The sequence below is a fragment of the Oryza brachyantha genome, chromosome 8 (assembly GCF_000231095.2).
Source record: "Oryza brachyantha chromosome 8, ObraRS2, whole genome shotgun sequence".
In the NCBI taxonomy this organism is placed as follows: Eukaryota; Viridiplantae; Streptophyta; class Magnoliopsida; order Poales; family Poaceae; genus Oryza; species Oryza brachyantha.
The window spans coordinates 12,296,932-12,314,285 of record NC_023170.2 but is presented as its reverse complement, the minus strand read 5'-3'; the positions used below and the strand labels follow the sequence as shown (position 1 = coordinate 12,314,285).

The 17,354-nt window shown below is 36.4% G+C and overlaps 1 protein-coding gene across 1 annotated transcript; it reads right to left on the bottom strand.

Annotated features, from left to right (window-relative positions):
- Window positions 1-1,905: 1,905 nt before the first annotated feature.
- On the bottom strand, window positions 1,906-4,638 carry LOC102699709 (disease resistance protein RPM1-like). The gene has a single exon (XM_006660078.1). It carries the CDS (start codon window positions 4,636-4,638, stop codon window positions 1,906-1,908), a length of 2,733 nt encoding a protein of 910 aa, XP_006660141.1.
- Between the last annotated feature and the right edge of the window lie 12,716 nt (window positions 4,639-17,354).

The following is a 17,354-nucleotide window of genomic DNA, read 5'->3' as shown; positions in this document are numbered from 1 at the left end:
AAAATCTCACATAATTAAGTATGTTTGGATCTTATCAGATATGATAGCCACCAACAAAGTTTAGCCATCTTCTCCATGTGTGAACTCTTCGCCTCCATCTTGCGGTAAATCTGGCATTAGAAACCAGAAAAATAAATTAGACTAAAACCGAGACCTGATTTGTTTTGAAACAGTAAAGTAGGAAATACTATATCAGTAACCAATTTATATAGAGAAGGAAAAATATATCATTTGCCATTGCTAAAAGTGGCACTTTACTATTTTTCACTCAATATGTAATTGTCCATTGAACACTCTTCTCGCTGCATTCTTTATAATTCGCTATTTCACCGCGAATTGATCCGTTTACCCCCAATAATGGATTTTTTTTTCTTTGTGAATAAAGATCGATTGAAGACCTAGGGCATAATTGTATGCTTTTATGGCATTCTGGTGTCCACGTTTTACGTTGGGGTCTGCCGTTGTTTTAGCTTTCATGGGAAAAAGCATAGAAGAAATATACAATGCTTAATTCATGTCGTGAAGAATTTGCTAGGTTCTGATACTTCATTATCATGTTTTTCGGCAGTTAAGTAACTAGATAATTAAATGTGAACTCATATATACTTATTTAAAAGAAGATACCTGTTGTAGCAATTAATCAGCTAGCCCAGCTACTCCCGTGGTAAACTTTACAAATTGCTTCTTGAACTCTTAGTACTAAGACACAATCAAATCAAATCTAAATGGATACCCACATCTAAATCAAATTAAGTTGAATATTTCCTATAGGGAAAATGGATAATATATTTCATGGAATATATATATATAATAGGAAATATTATAAAAATATCATGTATCAATACAAAAGCATGTGCATTTAGCTAGTATGTATAAATCCCCCAATTTTACTAACTGCATGCAATTTATAAGGATGTGTTTGGTTCAGGGATAGGCTCTGATCCTATTTGGTTGGTGAATGGGTGGGATGGGTTGGACCCAGAAGAGAAATATTCCTCTCAGATCCAGGTCCAACCCATCCTACTAAAACGGTGGGACGGATCCGTCCTATGACGACCACGACGCACAGAGGGGGTGTCCATTATTAAATTTATTTAAAATATATTACTTGTATAAATATACATCCAATTACTTTAGGTTATACATATATTAATTCTAGTATTTAATATTTTATTTTGGATATGAGAGGGTAATCTTTATCCCATCTCATCTCTCCCACCAAACAAAAAGAGATTTTTTACCATCTTTGAAAAGTACCTCAAGGTACCAAGAATTTTAGTATAAGAGTTTTTTTATCATCCTTGAAAAGTACCTCAAGGTACCAAGAATTTTAGTACAAATTTTTGATACCTCAAGGTACCACATATTTTACACTAAATAATAAAAAATATGGTACCTTGAGATACTTTCTCAAGGATGATAAAAAAACTCTTAGCATAATTTTTTGGTACCTCAAGGTAAAGTGTACCTTAAGACTTAAGGTACCACACTTTTTACACAAAAAAAGGTGTTACGTTGAGGTATTTTTTTAACGATAGTAAAAAATCTCAAACAAAAAACAGGGTCCAATCCATTCATCCAACCAAACAGAAAAATAGAACTAACCCATCCTACAATCTAGCCCATCTCGTACATGAACAAAACTTATCCTAAAAGTATATTGCCTCTGGTCACAAATACATGCCATTTTGGGCATATGCATTCAAACTTTTAAACATAATACCAATTGTTAAAAAAATGAACACATGAAAAATCAGATTTGTAGATTTCTGGGATGTAATCTCACAGACATCATTATAATCTTAATATATTACAATAAAGTTAGTTGTTAAAGTTGCATATAGAAGGTCACATCGATGTCCGAAACGATTTGTATTACTATTTCTAATCGATGGAATAATAAAATTACCTTGTTGAATCTGTATTACTATTTGTGCGCACTTGTGGGCATCCTTCTCTGTAATAGCGTATGACCCCAATGTGCTGTATACTTTTGTAGTGCTCATTCCCTTTTTCTAGCTTCTGAAGAAAACATTCTGGCATATCAAATAGATGGAGCTCTTTGAGTTTTTTTAGACACTCAATTCCCAGAGGGACCGATTCAAGTCTATTGCAGTTCCTTATAATCAGTTTGCATAGATTTTTCAGAGATCCATGTACCGTCATATTAACCAAGTTATTTAGTTGATCCAGATCTAAGATCTTCAGATTGGGAAACCCATCCTGTAGGAGGTTTATCTCTTCTGTCTCAAGTGCTTGGATCAAGGCAAGTTCAGCGAGATTTGGCAGCTGTTGGAGCTGATGGAATGAATTGCTCTCCAAGCCTGACCCTATTAAGCGTAATCTTACAAGGGACTCAAGAGATGGGAAGAAATTCTGACTCACATTTAGCCTTCCCCTCAAGTACAATCTCTCAAGATTCGGCAAGGTCAAGTTCTGAAGGTTAATAGGCTCATTATCTGATGATCCCAATGAAATGGAGGAAAGCTGATTCATCCCTGCAACTGCTGTGCATAAATCTGGTCCATCATTTCCTTTGAGATTGACAATCCCCAATCGTTTCAAATTCGTTAATTTTTGGAGTTCCTTTATTGTGCTTCTGTCTTTATCCACATTAATGACTGAGAGAGTTTTCAGCTCTTTCAGTTTTCCAATTCCGTTTTGCACTTCCACACCATGGATAATATACGGCTTCCGATCAGGTCTTTTCTCTACATCATATCGGTATGCTACAAGATGCTGAAGTTGTCTTAATTTTGATATTGCTTTCGGCAATCGTGACACTAGGGTGCCTTTCAGGATCAGGCTTTGTAGGTTTATCAGAACCCCGATAGATTTTGGGAGCTTGCTTATCCTGGTATTGTTGCCCAAGTTGAGGTACCTCAAATGAGTCAGCTTGCTGATTTCTTTTGGGAATGCTTGAACCGATTCTTCTGTCAGACTCAGTACTTTCAGTGATTTAGCGTTGTGCAAGAGCTTGCATACATGAGATGTTCTGTCTGAGATGAACAGGGATAGAAGGTTGGGTAAACGCACATTCTCTGGAAGTTCTCTTACCGTGACCTGACCTGACAGACCTCTAATCTTGTCTGGTGAGTTGCTCAGGGTTTGCAATGTTGCACAGAAGTTTACTTCCTCTGCCATCCTCTTTATCTCGTCATGTATGGGCCCATTAAGGTTGTAACTCTTTGGCATGCCATTGTGATAATGCTCTGCAACTTGAACGATGTTGCGTTCAATCAGAGCACTGAGGTAACTTGTTGCAGTAGCCTCTTGTGTCATTCCTCCCCGAACATGTATGAAACCTTCAGCTATCCAAAGTCGGACCAATGTATTGTGCGTAATTTCAGAACCTTTTGGGAAGATGCTAAAGTACATTAAGCACCTCTCCACATTAATATCTATCTGAGGCATAGCAGACACGTCATTGATGCTCTCCCCTAACATTATTTGGTAGCCATGTTGTTGCAACTCACTAATAACAAGGTTCCATTGGTTACACGCAATTTTGGATAGTAGGCCTCCAAGTAAAACTGTTGCCAAAGGTAAGCCAGCACATAGGGTGATGATTCTTCTGCGAGTTACAAGAGGGATATCCATTGATGGAGATGCCTTCTTGCAGAAGAGCTCCCAAACTTCCGTTTCAGAGAGTTGTTCAACATCAATCTTGTGTGCATGGGTACAGGCTTCAGCAACATCTACATTTCTTGATGTGACTATGATTCTTCCAAAGTTGTTGCAGTTTTCATCTGGGATCGCAAGGTCTAAAATGGTTTGGAGTTGCGGTCTCGTGGATATGTCATCCAAAACAATAACATACCTCTGGTGTGCCTTCTCCAGAAATCGCCTTATACGAGATCCAAGCATATCAACATCCAATTCGTCGAGTGCTGTTGTACTTTTGTTAGCCTCTTCGTACAATCTTCTGATGATGCATCGCAATATGTCCTTTGCGTTGAATGAAGCATCTATGGGAACCCATGCATGGCAGTTGAAATGTTCCTTCACCCTGATGTCTTCATAGACATGACGAACGAGTGTACTTTTTCCTGCTCCATTCTCCCCAACCACAATGACTACTTCTCTCCTATTCACTCCGTTCATCAAATATTTGAATAGATACTTTAACGGCCTCGCCATGCCAACAAAATCAGCTTTATGGTGGACAGATGCAACATTGTTGCCTAATATACCATCCCTCGCTGCAGGGCCTCCATCAATAGTCATTGCAATCCTGAGTTCATTCAGTAACGGAGTAATCTGTCCACGGAGCTTGACAATCTTGTTAGCTGTTTTCCATAGAGAACGAGTGTGCCATATGTTGTGGCCATACCTAAGGATAAATCTGAGTGGGTTACTTGAATGATCATACCTTGAAAGCCTCTGTGCATCATCGAGAATTGCACTGATTCTGTCATGCAAGTCTTCTGCCTGACCTTTTGCCTCCCTGACCCTGCGCAAGCGAATGCCATTCCAGTTGTATGTATCCCAAATTGCTCCTTCCAGGATGGCTGCCTCTTTTTTTATGTCTTCGGTAGTTGTATGCTTGCCTCTCACCAGTTGAATCCAATACAGAAATGTGTTGAGCACGGGCTTTATTAATCCTGACACCGCTCCTCTCGCGACTGCATCTTCCATGTTGCTGTCTTCCAAACTACTGAAATGGTGTAGCTAGTGAAAGAATCTGTTGCAGAGCACTCTACTTCAGATGTCTTTTGATTGTGATAAGTATCAAACAAAGTACAATTCTTGTCTTTGTGACAGATTGGCTGGTTGATCAATTCATGGTATCAGAATTTGTTGCTCAAGTAAAGAACAGGTGCAACACTGCTACCTTCTTCGGTTCTTCCCTCTGTAAACAATGATTTGAACGAGAATAACATCCCCTCCTTGTTTCTGAGGTTTAGAACAAAGTATCAGCAAACCATTGGTTAATTTCTTTATCAGTATGAGCAAATTGTTGGTTGATTTATTTTAATCTTCAGCCAAACAGCTACAATGAAAACAACAAAATGCAGGTTACTGTCAACGTTTCAGAAGTAATTTCGTTTTCAAGGCAATAAATTACGTAATTGAATGCTTCAAACATGATCAATTGACGCAACCTAATATATTGACGTGCAAACCTTTTGCGCGTCAGAGAAAAAATAATCAATTGAGGCAACTCCATGAAAGTTTCTTGCCTTTTCAAGCTCCTCAATGTGCATGTCTTGTTTAGTTGTTTACAGGATGTCAACGAGGTTACTTGCTTTTCTATCCTTCCCAACAAATATTAATGTCGTTCATTTACCCTCACAAAGTTGACCAGCTATCACATGATTGTGAAATTACTATATCTGCAATTAATTTAGGGCTGACGGTTTTAGTAGAGATTCTAGAGAATGTTAGTTTGTTTGGTTAACTAAATTTTGTAAGCCTTTTATCACCATTATTTCCACGGAGGTGAATAGATGCAGTATTATAACGAATGATGATGATGCAGCTCATGACAATCATATGAAGTATTTAAGAGAGAACAAAATGTCGGTATTCTTGTCACATCTATGATACTAGTACTTTGGTTGTGTTCTTCTACGTAGGTTTTCTTTGGCATTTTTCTCGATTTTTGTGTGAATATTTTCCTAACTACTAAACCATATATTTTTATAAAAAGTTTTTATATAGAAGTCATCGTCTCACATTTCTAAGATATATTTTCAACTTTATAATAGTTAAGTTCATCATTCACACCATTAAATAACTATCATAAAAATCAGATAATCTTTCATCTTTGGTCCTTCATCTATAAAACAACACAACCTTTGATGTATAACCAGTATTCATGCTCCATTCTGTACCTGAAAGAAACTTCAAAGATCTTATAGGACATCACAGCACAATTTCTATGGCAGCTGTTTAAGAGGAAATAATTAAAGGAAGACCATGATCTTTTCTTCGGTCTAAATTTTAAACTGAACAATATTGTTTTACTTAGTCAACTCAAGTGACCATTGTTTCGTCTTGCTTAACCTGCATGTAATTATACTCTTGTGCAGATGTGGGTGTGGAGTCATGTGTTCTTGGGAACTCATTTTCCAAGTCAGTCATGTAAAGCTGTGAGCTGCCATTGCCTTATTGGTGGATTTCTTATCTGTCTAAATTGAAAGTTGCCAGAAATCAAGAATAGCTTGTAGTGCATCCAAACGTTGCCTATGGAGTCCAAATTAAAATGCCTGAGGCAATGTTTTATGTTGAATCATGGTGATTTTTCGACTCTCTTTAGTAAGCATACCACTACTCTCTGCGTAAAAAGAAAACCTTTTTTCCATGTGACTTTAGTCGCTTTTGTGCGTTGCTTACCGGTTAAAGAATGAATTTGAAATGATATTCTTTAGGCCTTGTTCGGTTGGAGGGGGATTGAGCCACAAACCCCGTGGATTTCTCCTCTGCGGAATAAATCTTAGCTCACAGAAAAATTGTTGTTTGGTTAAGCTCAGTTGGGGTTCTAGCCCAAGCCATCATGAGATTTTTCTATTATCTTGACCGAGGAATTAATCCTCTCCATTGGTGGTGTGGAAAAAATTTCGTCATCTTGTGTGATAATGTGTAAAACCCCAACCTGCTACTTTTTGTAAATCCCTGTCAAAACGAACGGATATTTTTATGAAAGGGATTATGGAAAAGTTAGAGATTCAAACCCCACAGGGATTAGTTGTCATGGGAGGGCTTCACCTAATCCCTCTCGGGATAGATTCCTCTTAGGAATTAAATCACAACTAACCGAAAATGCCTTAGGAGGGAAATCCAGATTACATCCCTGAATTTTCACAACTATTTAATTCACATTCTGTTGACGTCAAACTGTGATCGTGATAACGTGTCACATACGAAGGCCTGAGAGTTGTTTCTTAGAATGCTCCAGTGCAGGACTTAACTTCTTAGAATGTGCGGGCGTGCCAGTCAATTTGATCCTGCAACTAACAAGATGAAGAATAAAACAATCCAATCGGCTATCGAGCCGATAGGTAACTAATAATTCAACCGATCAGATGTTGTTGATGTTGCAACGGTTAGCCGATAGGATAAACGATCGGCTATAAAAAGCTTGGGTCGGCTAGAAACTTGATAGAAATAGACTTGTACTAAATATTAGACCAACATAATCCGCCAAGTTACGTATTAATCTTTGTCAGTCGGACAAGCCTCTATAACCAGATCAAACCAAACATACATAGATCGGACTTAACCCAGACAATTTGTAGTCGAGCATGATATAATTATAGCAAACATGAAGATCGATAAGGCTAATAAATAAGCCGACAAATTATTTGGAATAAATAATAAATCATGTGTTACGTTCGGCTAAACCCAACTTGAATGTAATTCTCATAAGCCGATGCAACATAAATAACTACCGATCTAACTAAATCAAGCCGATTGGTATAAAAGTAATGCGCTAAGTCAATCGGCTACTTTATTAATGTAAATATGATAAACATGTAGATCGGTAAAGATCATCGGCTATAAACGGCGGACAATCAATCGAGATCTATAAAATATATAACTTAGCTTACTGGGAATAATCATAGAAGATCGGACCCAACCAAGACAGTTTAAGATTACGCCTAGCAATGTCAAGCTAGATACTAAACAGATCTAGATCGCTATCAAGCCAACGAGCCGATGACTGATAACTTACCAGCTAGTACTCCGATAAAACGATGAGCAAAATACATCAATCTGATACAAACTATCTGACAAATGTAATCTACTAGATCGGACTGAACCGAGACAATATTAGATTGAATATGTCAAATAGAAAATATCAAACCAACGTAGATCACCCAAAGTGGTCGACCAGATCAACTCAAGGTACCGAAGTAACTCAAGCCAAAATTGATACGATAACTAGCAATCGCACAACCAGATTAGAAGATCGAACCGAACCAAGACAGTTCTAATCAAGCCAATACGATTACCTTGGCCGGCGAAACGTAGGGCATACCCCTCCGCCGGAAATCGAGACGATGCAGCCCTGCGTCAGGTGCCAAAATCCGCCGGAGTTGAAACCTCGGTTAGGAGGGTGGTGATGCGCCGAGAGTAACTGATCTATTGATTGAGAAGTAGATCTTTTACAATGACCCCGGGAATACATATTTATACCCTCGGGTGGAGGCTAGGCCGTGTTCGACACGACATACAACTCCTAATAGATAAAAAAAATAACAAACTCCTATTTAGATTCTATCTCTAACACACAAGTCCCGATTAGACTCTAACTCTCTTAGAGATAAAGGAAAAATCTAAACTAACTCTAACTAATAGATAAAATTAAATTACACGGACTCTGATTATTCCCGAATCTATCTATAACATTCTAGACCCAATCGGACTCTATTTTTTATCCAATCCATACTTCATCGGCTGAATCCGACTCGTATTCTGCCTGGTCTTCTATCCGATTGCTCTATTTTCTGTTCGATTCGATCTTTAATCACAGTTTAATCTCCAACGATAATTATCCAAATTATGGCATTAACACATTCCGAACCACAACACTGTCTAGAATACCCCCTAGCCTGAAAAGTGAAAACCATCCCTTCTTTTCCTTAAACATATATAGCAGTGGTCTACCACCAAGAAAATATTTAGAATGAGTATATTAACTAGGATTAGAGAGGGAGGGATGGCACAGTGGAGTACTGAAACCATTATCAGGTCAGCAAGGAAATGATGATGCCAGGATGCCAAGGAGATATTTAAAAAGGTACATGCATTTAAGTAGACAATTTGTATAGCGTATATGTAAAGCGTTCCATTTCAATATGTACCATGTTATATTTTTTTTATGCAATGTATGAATGGTTTTAACAATCAAGAAATGGTTGTTTAGCACCTCATTTTTTCGCTTTTGCTTATGATTATAAGCCAAAAAATTTAAATTTTTAACCTTAAATTTGGAGTTGATTTTGAGAGTTTTTCATCACAGTTATTTTTCAGTCTTGGCCTTTAGATCGCTAAGAACACACATATAAAAGTTTTATTCAGAAATTATTTTATGTTTGCAAATATTTTGTTTGGCCTTTTCCTTCAACAAGCAAAAAGATGACCCCATGGGGATATATCCCCAAGTGAATTTTTTTATGTGTAGTTCAAACTTGCAGTGAAATGTAAGAAATCGTATCCAAATCCCACTATCCAAACGCACTTCAAGTAAATTCAACGTTGCAGTGACATGTTATAGCAGTATGAGAAGAAATAGCCTTCTTTTTCCTTCAATTGGTAAACGCCACAAAACAAAATCTGATGGGAACATTGATAATTCAGGAAGTGATTGTTTGGGTGTTTGATGAAAAAAAAGTCAAATGCCCTTTTTGCAAATGAAAAATAATTTAGTGATTTAAAAGACAAAACTGGAAAATAAACTTTGGTGAAAAACCTCATAATCAACTCTAAATTGAAGTTTGAAAATTCAAGTTTTGGCTTATATACATAAGCGAAAAGATAGGGATGCAGAATTAGATTTGGAGAGTCAAATTTTCGCTTTGAATTTTTAGCCAAATTTTGGATATTTACAATCTTATATTAGAATTTGATGTTTTGGATTTTTTGTCCAAATTTTGGATGTTTTTTCCTAGAGGTAATTTGCTCATCATGACATAATTGTATAGTGTAGTGGAGACTAATCGGACAATGATGATATCTTGTGGAAGTTAAGCAAAAGGCAATGATAAATTATAGACTTTGGTGAAAAATCGTCAAAATCAACTCTAAATTTAAGATTAAAAATTTAAATTTTTGGCTTATAAGCATATATAAGCAGAAAAGAAAAGATGAGTTGTTTTACTCTTGTATGTGAAGCAACATGAGGTACATGTTCAACTGAATTTGTTAACATAATATTTAGGCAAAATTTGCTACAGGGCATCCAAAAAACACGTAATTAGCTGGTGGGCACCGTAAGATCGCGAATTTGTTGCAGGGCACCGCAAAAAAGTGGTAATTAGCTAGTAGACACTCCGATCATTATTTTATTATTTTCAAAGTAAAACACGTGAGAAAATTATCAAAATGCCGAGAATGCCCTCGGTGGTCGTCATTTTTTCTTCATAAATTATTTTTTATTTGTAAATATGTCATTTTATTTATCTCTTAATAAGTCAAAAAAGGCTCATTAGTTTTAGCTTTGAAACTGTTAAGAATTCTCGGGATAACATGATGGCCATCGAGCACATTCTTGGTATTTTGATAGTTTTCTCACGTGTTTTACTCCTAAAGTAATAAAATATGGTCAGGTATTTTGATAGTTTTCTCACGTGTTTTACTCCTAAAGTAATAAAATATGGTCAGAGTGTCTATCAGCTAATTACCATTTTTTATGGTGCCTTGCAACAAGTTCGTGATCTTAAGATGCCCACCGGCTAATTACATGTTTTTTGATGACCTGTACCAAATTTTGCCTAATATTTACTCTCTCTGTCCTAAAACCTAAAATAACTCAATTTTCCCCTCATCTCACGGGTACCAATACAAAAGCAGAAAATAGTAGGACACCACCACACAGAGACGCACGCTTTATGGGTTGTTTAGATGGGGCTAAAAAGTTTAGCTTCACATCAAATGTTTAGACACTAATTTGAAGTATTAAATATAGACTAATAAAAAAACTAATTTCATAAATGAGAGCTAATCGACGAGACGAATTTTTAAGCCTAATTAATCCATAATTAACAAAAGTTTACTGTAGCATCACATAGGCTAATCATGGATTAATTAGACTCATTAGATTTGTCTCGTGAATTAATCCAAGATTATGGATGGGTCTTATTAAAAGTGTATATTTACCATTTATAATAAGTGCTCAAACATCCGATGTGACTAGGGGTTAAAGTTTAGCCCCTGAAAACAAATACCTCCTTAGCTATTTGCAAAGCATATGTTCGCTACTCTCATACACTCCAATGTAATATCACTTAAAAATAAAGTTATTTTGGAGGAAATAAGATGTGACAAAAATGATATTATTTTGGAAATGCAGTTGTTATCAGGTTGCAAATGGTAAATGTATGGCAAATCAATTAGTGTTTATAGCCCTATCTGGAATGTTTCGAGCACAAGCCTTGGTGCGCTAGTTCCTAAACTGAACTTGGTCAGTGTCAAGTAGGTTACGTTTGTTTCCACCTAATATTATTGTAATCTGAATTATTAAGCTTAATTATTATAGACTAGAACAAATAATTTCTGAGTCGTTTGATTCTTTGCATTATTCGACCTAGACTACTAGGTGACTACTAGGTTTAGAAGTTTAGAAGGCTAAAGTATAAAATGGCCTTAACTTTTTTAAGTAATAGATGGCAAGGAGGGTAATTAATATGAAGTACCCAATAATAATGGATATTTGGCCATATAATAATCTAAATAAAAACACTCACCGAGGAGCTTATCATATTATCATATTATAGTAATATGGGCTCTAAGTATAATAAGTTGTCAGAAAAATCTATTTGTTTGTTTCACCTAATAATCCATATTACAATAATTCTAATTCTAAGTGAATTCAAATATAGCCTAGGTAGTACTGTTGGTGTCATATTTGAAAGTATTATGATATAATGCTAAATTCATAATTGTTGATGATATAGCATGGAATAGATTCATAACTGAAGTTCAATATTGGAGATCCAATACCAAAAGCTAATATGCCTTCTGAACAGAGGGAATGGTTCCTTTGTCCGCCTCCCATGCTCCAGCTTCTCATATCCTCAGTCTCGTTTGGAATGCAAGAAAATTTGCATGATTTTAAAAGGAATTAGTTTGATTCCCGTAGAAATCCTCTATTTCAAAGTAGGCATATAAAATTTTATTGATCAATTGTTTGGGGTTCCTCGTTTTTCCTACTGCGTTCTTTCGAAATGTTCCAGCCAATTAATTAAGGATATATTTGGCTGCTGCGTTTTTTTCAAATGTTCCAGCCGATTAATTAAAGATGTATTTGGTTGCAAGGATTTACTGGATTAAGTTAAAGTCATCTAATTTTTATGGATGTATGGTTTGTCGATTAGATGAGATTAGATGGACTAGTAGAGAATATTTTATTCACACTAGATTAAGTTGATCCACCAAGATTGATGGGCTCCGTGCCAACTCGGCTGCAACTCACATGTGACACACATGAGCAGGTGAGGGTATCGCATAGCGAGAAATTTATTATTTTGTCATTATTAACTATGAGTTTTGTCTCTTATGTTATTTTAGATTTGGATTTCTCTAAAATGTTATTATCAAACGACATGCTCTTTTTTTTTCCATTTCCTCCATATGCTCCAACTTTAAAATGGTTTTCTCTTTTTTTTTATTTTATTTGTGACGGTTTTGCCCCTATGGCTGGCTGTATAGTATAGGTTGACTCGAGCCTGGATGCGCCGTGACCAGGGGATTTCATGCGAGCGGGGTGATCGGCAAAGACGCATTCGCGACGGTGTACAAGACCCGTCGGCTCGCGCCTATCTGGCGGGTTTGACCGTGATGAGATGCTTCGTTTGCTGCTCATTGGGTTGAGCTGCGCGAACGCCAACTACGACGAGCGGCCAGCGATGTGGTGCGAGGTGCAGATACGGTGGCTGCGTTCGTTTCAGCCCAGCCACCTAATTTTTTTCTCGGGTTTCTGTTAGCACACTTTTTAAGCTATATTTCATGTGAAAATTTTTTATATAGGAACTATTTTAGAACATCAAATAAATCTATTTTTCAAATTTTAATAAGTAATACTTAATTAATTATATACTAATTATATTTAGTGTTTTCCGCATTACTAATTAGCTTTTGCAACGGTATGATTTGAACACACCAAACCGTGAGGTCGAGCCAGTGCCCATGCTGAGGAAAAAGCCCGAGTCAACCTATACAACTAGCCAAGTGGCAAAACGGTCATGAATCAAATTAAAAAGGAGAAAAGAATTTTAAATTTGTAGCAAAAGAAGAAAATAGAAAAAAAAAGTTTGATAATAGCATTTTAGAGAAATACATGCCCATCCTTGACAATGGCAAAATGCAAAATAACAAATTTCTCTCTCCCAGCTGGACTGCAATTTTGGCATTTTAGTCTTTTTTTTAACTTATTTTATAAATATACCCCTATAAAAATTTATTATACAAATGATCTTTTTGATCACGCCAATGTCATTGACGCCGTCGTTGTATAGGACGGCACCAATATCATTAGCGCCGTCCTCCGGCCACGTAACTATGGCATGATGACTTTCAGACTTTCAGGATATACGACGACGGCGCAATAACGTTAGCGCGGTCAAAAAGATCCATTTTTTAATGTCTATTTATAAAATAAGTTTCTTAAAAAAAACCAAAATGTCAAAATTCCAGCCCAGCTGGACACCCTTTCTCATTTTTTACTACCAAAAACGGATCGAGATCAATGGAGGGCTCCAGGCGACGGCGACGACGGTGGGCACACCATCCACGGCTTGGCGGCGGTCGCATCAGGTTCCCCTCTGCTCCGTCCTTCTCTCTTTTTTTGCTGCCCTGGCGACTGCGGCAAACCACGGCTTCGGAGGCAGCGGCGCCGCCGTGCTTCAGCAGCTGCAGCGCCAAGCTTCGGAGGCTGCTCGCCGTACGATGGCTGGAGGCGGCGGCGGCGTGCGGTTCCTCTCTGCTCCCTCCTATTCTCTGCTCAGTGCCGGGGAGATGGCGGTGCTTCGAAGGCAACGGCGGCGTGGTTCGCACGATCTGTCGTTGGTTCATAGCATCACTTCATTATTTTTCTGGCTCTTTTTACCATACCGGACCTGTATGATTACGAAACTCAGAGATGGTTGTGTCGATCATGACTTGGATTGCATGATATATGCACTGTTGCTTCTTTATATTATTGCTGTCAACAATTCAGTGCGAGAGTGTGTTTCTGAAGTCTGCTTTCAGTTTTAGTTCATAAAAGAAAATTTGTAAGTATCAAATTGGACGTTTGATGAATGTTAGAAAAAGTTTTTGGATACGAATGAAAAAACAAATTTCACAGCTCGTATAGAAACCACAAAACAAATCTTTTAAGTCTAATTAATCTATCATTAGCACATATAGGTTACCGTAGCACTTACGGCTAATCATTAACTAATTAGGCTTAAAAATTCGTCTTACGATTTCTCCTTTAACTATGTAATTAATTTCTTTTATCTATATTTAGTACTCTCTTCGGAGAGGAGGCACTCTCCGAAAACAGTGTTTCACTTATGGCTTCTTCGAATCACAGAAATTTAAGAGGAAACAGTTCAATTCCTCCCAAATTCCTCTAGAATTCCTCCGAACCAAAGAAACCCTTACATTAATGGGGAGTGAATTTTAAACCCTCGAGGGAATATCTCCTCGTTTATTGCATGCTATCCAAATAGTTATCAAAAAATTTGAAAAAAACTGTGAAGATAGATTAATATAAAATATATCACTACACACATAAACATGCAACTTCAAATATGACTTCTATAATCCATGATCCATAGCAAAAATAACAAATATGACTGTGATTATACGTATACTATTCAGAAGTTTAATTTGTTATTTTTGGTATGGATTGTAGAAGTTATATATGAACTTGCATGTTTGTGTAGTGATATATCTTATATTAATTTATCTTTATAATTTTTTTTAAATTTTTTGATGATTTGGATAGCAAGCCAGAGACGAGTGAATATCCCCTAAGGTTCAGGATCCTTTCCCACGTTAATGCACCCATCGCTTTGCAATTTACATGCCTGCTCCCACATCGTTATCGCAAACCTCTGACTTCTCCATTTTTAAAGTTAACTATGGAAGTCCTGACTTGGGAGGACAATATATATTTTTTGTGATATCGGCATTCGTAGCTGATGATATCTTCTGTGATATTTTTTCAGCTGAACCATGTACTGTACAGTTTACATTAGCACTTGGATTACGAAATTATTCGTGTCAGCATTGGCCACCGGTGGAAGCTTTCGGTTGGCCAGAGTGACGCATGCAGCAAGGACACTTCTGCTATATATATTTATTAGCACCCGGGCCACCCGGCTAGCCGGTTCACTCCCTCATCTCAAGGTGCCCAGCTGGAGGTAGCCTAGCTACTTCTCTTCGCGGCTTTGAACTTGGTGGTGTCCACTGCTGCTAGATTCTCCTCGTTTCTGTATCTCGTCATCAAGGAAGAGGATAGGGAGCACGGTATCACCTGCATCAGGTACTACTCTTTAAAAGGATGGCGGCGGTTGTCGCAGCAAATCTGTCATCTCCGCCTTCTCTCACTGTGAATTTACTCGTTAAAAATCTTAATACTAAGAAACGAACAATTTTATCATCCTAGAGATACAAAGGTATCACTATTTTCTATGTAAAATAGAAGGTACTAAATTTTACATGTACCCCATGATACCTCCTTAAGAATGGAAAAAATGCTCTTAAGAAATAATTAAATCCAAAAGAATAGCTGCATATAAAATCATGTTAAGTTGAATATTCTCTAAAGAAAAAAAATATAGTTAACACATTTTATGGAAATTACATTTTTATTTATTTCAGATAATATTATAATATATTTTGTTTTATCCGTAGCAAAGCACGGATGTTAAGCTATTATATATATAGTAGTATTACTGTATAATGGCAAACCCGACTTCTACATTTATTGACAATTTTTTTCCCACGCGTCGTTAATTTTTGGATCCCTTTCGTATCATTGGGCGGCTCTCAAACACCCCCACCAAAATAATGATGAGAGATACAACAAAATGCTTTAATTAGATGAAACAAGCAAACCATTTTCTTTCTTATGCTTACGCTTCTTCTTATAAGCTAAAACTTAATTTTTAAGTTGATTTTATATATTTTTTGTAGTTAATAAGCCATAAAAAAACATAAATAATGTGGGTGCAAGTCTGTGTTTTGTATAGTGAAAAGTATTCTGTCCATTATGCAATATAGGAGTGAGTGTGGGAGGGTTAGATATCCGACGCGGAAAACGTAGTATTAGATTAGTATATGATTAATTAATTATTTAAAAAAATATAAAATATATTAATATGATTTTTTAAAACAACTTTTCTTCAAAAAATTTTTGTAAAAAATAAACCATTTAGCAGTTTAGGAAGCATGCGCGTGGAAAATAAAAAGGATTAGATAAGTTATCCTAGGAGCCGAACGCGACCGTATAAACTTTACATGGTCTAGACTAACATTGTAGCATGATTATTGATTTCTTTTATGATATAGTATTAACAACTACGAAATTAACTTCATATAAATATATTTTTATAAATGAATCTAATGATGTTGCACACAGCACTAAACACGTATTTTTGTTTAATTGATAGTGAAAAGTTTAAATTTTGAGTTTGTTGAAAGGACATCTTATATAATTGAGAGTAAATTGTACTTTGGACCACCTTTTGTTAACTAAGTTTCACTCTTAAACATATTTCTCCACTTTGGACTTATTATGGTTTGGACCACACTTAATATCCCTTTTGACAAATATATGGACTACACGTAGTTAATAGTTTGCCGGTGCACCGAAGCTAATGCATTTGAAGTCATTGAAGTGTATTAGAAAAATCGTTCGATGGCGATAACAATAATAAATTTACCTGATATAAAATGAAAAATATAAGTTTAAGTATGGTATGAACTAGAACTTAGGTAATAAAATGTGGGTCAAAAGTGTAATTTATTTTTATATATGGTTTAAAAAGGTTGGGTGTAAATGTAAACGTCTTTAATGAGGAGAGGTGACGATACCGCCACATTTCGTGAGTCTGTCTTGTTGTTGAGATAGTACAATAATTCTACCTATCAGTAATTAGTGAGTAATAGAAATAAAGCATCTACTTGCCTTACTCGATGCACATGCAAGGATAATTTTACTTCATAAGTACCGTTTTGTTGAAGTAATTTTACATACTACCTACCCCAAAGTATCAATTTTGGGTTCTTTTTACCATACTTAAAAAGTATCTCAGAGTAAAAAAAAGTTTTAATACAAATTTTTGGTAAAATTTTAAAGGTTATTTTCAGTAGACAAAGGCACTTTAAACGACAGAAAAATTCGTATATAAAGAAACAGAAAAATGCCAAGTTTTTTTAAAATTTTTTGAAACTGTAAGAAAAAACAACTATTAGGAGTAAATAGTATAATGAATTCTCTTACGTACATTGCTGATCGAACTGCAGCTTGCTTGCACGTCGCGTCCCACCTTAGCGCCTTCGTCGTCGCCGCGATGTAATTTCTCCAATTGACAGCGACCAATCATCCAGACCCAGTGGTACAAATTAAAGCTTCCTCCTTTCTTAATTGTCGATTTATGGCACGTAATCCTATGGAAGCTTGTTCAACCGGCGTT

Bases quoted from the DNA above. Each gene is read 5' to 3' on its own strand.
- LOC102699709 (XM_006660078.1), bottom strand. From the start codon at position 4,638: ATGGAAGATGCAGTCGCGAGAGGAGCGGTGTCAGGATTAATAAAGCCC.